This window comes from Protomyctophum bolini, assembly GCF_963924005.1.
Source record: "Protomyctophum bolini genome assembly, chromosome: 1".
NCBI lineage: Eukaryota > Metazoa > Chordata > Actinopteri > Myctophiformes > Myctophidae > Protomyctophum > Protomyctophum bolini.
The window spans coordinates 17461394-17465524 of record NC_137862.1 but is presented as its reverse complement, the minus strand read 5'-3'; the positions used below and the strand labels follow the sequence as shown (position 1 = coordinate 17465524).

General features: G+C 48.7%; 1 protein-coding gene across 1 annotated transcript; it reads right to left on the bottom strand.

The window, feature by feature from the left end:
* Positions 1–1602: 1602 nt before the first annotated feature.
* Positions 1603–3899, bottom strand: LOC308313009 (uncharacterized protein). Its single transcript, XM_080759850.1, has one exon. The coding sequence runs from the start codon at positions 3183–3185 to the stop codon at positions 2244–2246; it is 942 nt and encodes a 313-aa protein (XP_080615976.1). The 5' UTR covers positions 3186–3899; the 3' UTR covers positions 1603–2243.
* Between the last annotated feature and the right edge of the window lie 232 nt (positions 3900–4131).

The following is a 4131-nucleotide window of genomic DNA, read 5'->3' as shown; positions in this document are numbered from 1 at the left end:
TATGCTATTTCGCGCCAGCCACATTGGATTTGGCTCTGGGGGTAATGCTTTTGTCACAGTGTTTTATCTGTCCTCTCACTCAGGTGCGCTATCCTGTTAGTTCTAATTACCCCCTTCTGCATTTTACTCCTTGCCCAGAATTCTTAATGCGTGATAGCTTATTCAGGTCGATTTGAGATTTACTTGTGGCGGCACTATCTGTGTGACCCGCATCATTGACTGACTCTCCTGCGGGCTCTTGGGTGAAAGCTGTTAACTCCGTGATAACAACGACCTGAAGTGATAACCTTCCGGCAGTCTTGAGGACATGCAGTTTGTTCCATATGGGGTTTATTGCAGTCGCAGCATTTCTTATTCAACCTTGAGTCCTCTCTGCTTTGCTCTGATTCTCTTAATGGGATCGAGAAGAAGGTTAATCGCTGTGTCGGCCATATAGACATTTGGAAATGCTGTGGCAGCCCCTGCGTGGCACATTCACATTTGTATGACGCAAAAGATTAATTCTGTCACACAAAAAACGATAGGAATGGTGTTTTCTTCTTCTTCTGTTATTTAAATTGTTACAGAGCTGTTTCTGCATTTCTGAGGCGCCTTTGATTAATTTACTTTATTAGGCTGAGTAGTGCCATGGCAGATTTTCATTAAGATCAGGAGAAAAAGGCTCCACACACAATTCCACTTGTGAAAGGTTATTATACCCAGAAGACATGGTTGATTAAGTGGAAAAAGTCCTTAGGCCCACTGGGATGAAATAATTCTCTGGCGAATTAATGGTTTCTATTTGTCTGATTTTTGTTTAGAAGAACGTTCAAACAAAGGTATGTAGAAACCTTTAATCCATAGAAATCAATATGAACGCTGCTCAGATTTGCTTTTCCACTACGTTATGCCTGGAGTTGATTTTAATGCATTTACCATTGATGTTTACAATTTATGGTTCAGCTGTGCAGCTTCTCCTTTCTGCCACTGAGGATACCTAAAAGGTGTGAAAACGCAGGCAGGCGATGCATAAAAATGTGTATTTTTAGAACGTCCACAACTGTTCCAATTTTGTTGTCAGTCAAGCTGAAGTATAGCGTCAGCTTGTCTATTTTGCTCATCTTAGGCCTGGTTGTCAAGCATATTATCTCTTTTGAGAAAGGGCAGAATATGCCACAAGCGATATGATGTGGTTCACAACAGATATGGGTGTGTGAGCCTATAGGTATAGAAAGGGGAAGGAATGTAGCATTGGTGTGGCACGTTACCTTGGATTCATATTTTGCAGGGGTACAATGGTGTTCAGCTCTGTCAAACCTAGTTTTAATCCTTTTCTCCAGTGTGTTGTGATGTTGTGTTGCTATCTTAATGATAATCTGTGCCTGTATTTCTGCCCTAGGCACTTCTGTCAGACTGACTTGGTTTAGGAGCTGTGTCTTATCACCAGCTATGTCGTTAAATCAGCTATTTTTCTTTTTTGCTGCAGACAAATTTCACTGCCGGTTCTGTTATCAAAAGATCAGCATACTGTGATTTTCCTTTCAATCAGAGCTCTGCAAAGTCGGCCGTGACAACGTCTATAAGTAAGAAAGACAAAGTGCAAAACAAATCTTCCATGGCAAATAATTTATTTGACTTCCTATTCTTTGATATTTAATAAAACAGACAAAATTGGTATGCTTTGCATTCATCATTTCACGGATGGCTTTGAGTAATTTGTACTTTATAGTCATTTAAGTTCTCAGCTCTGCCTTGTGCAATGTGCATTTCTAAAGGTCACATGATGACAGAATATGAAAGAGATGACAGTAGTATGATTTTGACAAATGAGTTAGTCCACAGGCTACAGATGGTTAACTGTGACGCAGGGAGCCACAACCTGGAACCTGTACAGCTCATGGCTTATTCTTGTGTTGTTGTTGTTGTTGTTGTTGGTGGGTGGTGTGAAATGGGATGTGAATCTGTTAAAAGATTTTATAGCGTAAACACACCTCATCCCAGCGTTGTGGGCTTAAGAGACTGCGTCTGACATGCTGAGAGGCACACCCCATAAATGCTGTTCAGTGTACAGAGGCAAGCATAGCTTCCCCAGCCAAGCTGACCTCTAGAGGCTGGAGAGAGACGGCTACTCAGTTCCTCTCAGAAAGCATTGTTCCGTCTGAGTGAGTGCTCTGATTGTCTCAGCACTGTGCTTGAGTGGAGGGCAGCGTGGAATTAACTCCTCTGATTCATTCCTCTCTGCCGCTTGACACCAATTCAGCCAGTCAGCGTGTCAGGGGGACCGAACCTCCCTCCCCCAAACACACTCTCTTGCTGTCCGGGAAAACGCCGTACAGTAGCGGACCGGACGGTCTCTTGCACGCCGTTTGGAGGGCTTCTGCGCCCTCTCTCTCTTCCCACAATGCACTGAGGGTCTCCGGAGGCTGGTAGCCTGGTTCGCTGGGGTCCAGGGGGTCTTTGGAAAGGAGAATGCTGATGGAGGGCACGGTCCGCTGCACTGTCATCTCTGATGACCCGCCCTCGTGACTCTCCCACACTTCCTTCACCCCCTTGTACCGCAGCTTGGTCAGTTGGTGCAGACAGCCCACTTTGCGTTTCATAATCTCAGCACAGGTGATGGTCTTGGTGACGGCACGGCCTGACCCGGTGAAGACGACCTGCCGCAGCCCACCACCGTCGCCAGTGCTCCCCTTACCGTCACCCTTCTCCCCCTGCATGCGTGCCATGGCGAAGCCCATCAGGTTGCGGATCTTGCTTCCCTCTTTCACTCGCATCTCCAGCACCCCGGAGGCCAAGCCCGGGAAAGGGCAGGGGGAGTCCTCCTCCGTCCGGCAGACCTTTTTAAATCCCCCTTGCCCTAGTTTTAGTGCAGGCGGAGGAGGAGGAGGTGGTGGTGGTGGTGGAGGAGGAAGAGGACTAGGTAGCTGGACAGGCGTTGCGAGACTGGACACGGCGGACATGTTGACCGCTGACGACGGCACCATGCTGCAATAAGCTTGACCCTGGTAGGCAGGGTAGGTCGCCGACGTTACTCCAATCTCTGTATGGATCTGTCTGCTCAGCTCCAGCCCGGGGTAAGGCCCGACAGCCTCTCTGGCCAGGTACGGGCCCTGGCCGCTGATCACTCCACACCCCGTGAACATGTCTCTTCCCCTGAACGACCTCTCGTCTGCTACAAGTTCAGTCCACTCACACACTTCCCACATGGAAACCGCTCAGCATCATTTTCAGTGCCACTCCTCCGACACCCCCCCCCCCCCTCTCTCTCTCTCTCTCTCCAGTCAACAGCTGTAAAGTTTCAAGACTTCACATAAGACATATTACCCGGCTCCCCGAGAGCACTATCAATAGAGTCTTTAATGCTGCCTCTCAGAAGGGGGCTGCAGAAATAAGATAAACGGCTGGCTGGTGAATTAAGAGTAGTGGCGACACCATTGAAGACGTTCTCAATTTCACAACACAAAGGACTATTTGGAAAGTGTTTGGCAGACAGATCAGCCTGAATTATCCTCGTTCCCCTTATTGTCCTGAATTCATGCACTGTTTTTATTCTAATAGCTGTAAAACAACATAGAGCACTTTTTTTTCTCCAAATCTTCTTCAACCAAACTTTTGAAAAGAGAAAGCTAAGTACCGTGTAAACAACACTCCACCTTTTATGCTTAGCGTTCAAGTCCAGCGCGACTCATGTTGGCGCGGCGATCCGTCGACATCCGTGAACTCTCGTCTGACCTCGTGGGGCTGTTTCCAGGTGTCGTACCTCTGGATGAGGGTCGTCCAGCTTTTTTTGGATGATGTCTTTAGCCTCGGCTCCTCTCTGGCCTTCCTGTGTTGGCGGGGGGGGGGCCGCAGGAGCCCGGCAGCGTGGGAGTTGCTGAGGTTTGGAACCGGGCGGTGGCGGCGAGGAGGGGCAGGGGGGGACGTCCCTCCCTGGAGCGCTCCTCAGTGTGGTCTCCAGTGATGCTGTTGGAAGTGTGCTCTGTTCCCCCACAAAGAGACGTAAGGGACAGGAGCTGCCTCGCAAATGCTCACAGGAGGAGTGTCTGTGTAGTTGAGGGGGAGCATGAGGGAAAGGGGAGACAGCCCTCTTAAAGGCGCAGGTTCTTTTCATCCCTCAGACGCGTGTTCTCCCCGGCGCAGCTGAAAGATTGC

Excerpts from the sequence above, each read along its gene's own strand:
- LOC308313009 (XM_080759850.1), bottom strand. The coding sequence starts at position 3,185 with ATGTGGGAAGTGTGTGAGTGGACTGAACTTGTAGCAGACGAGAGGTCG.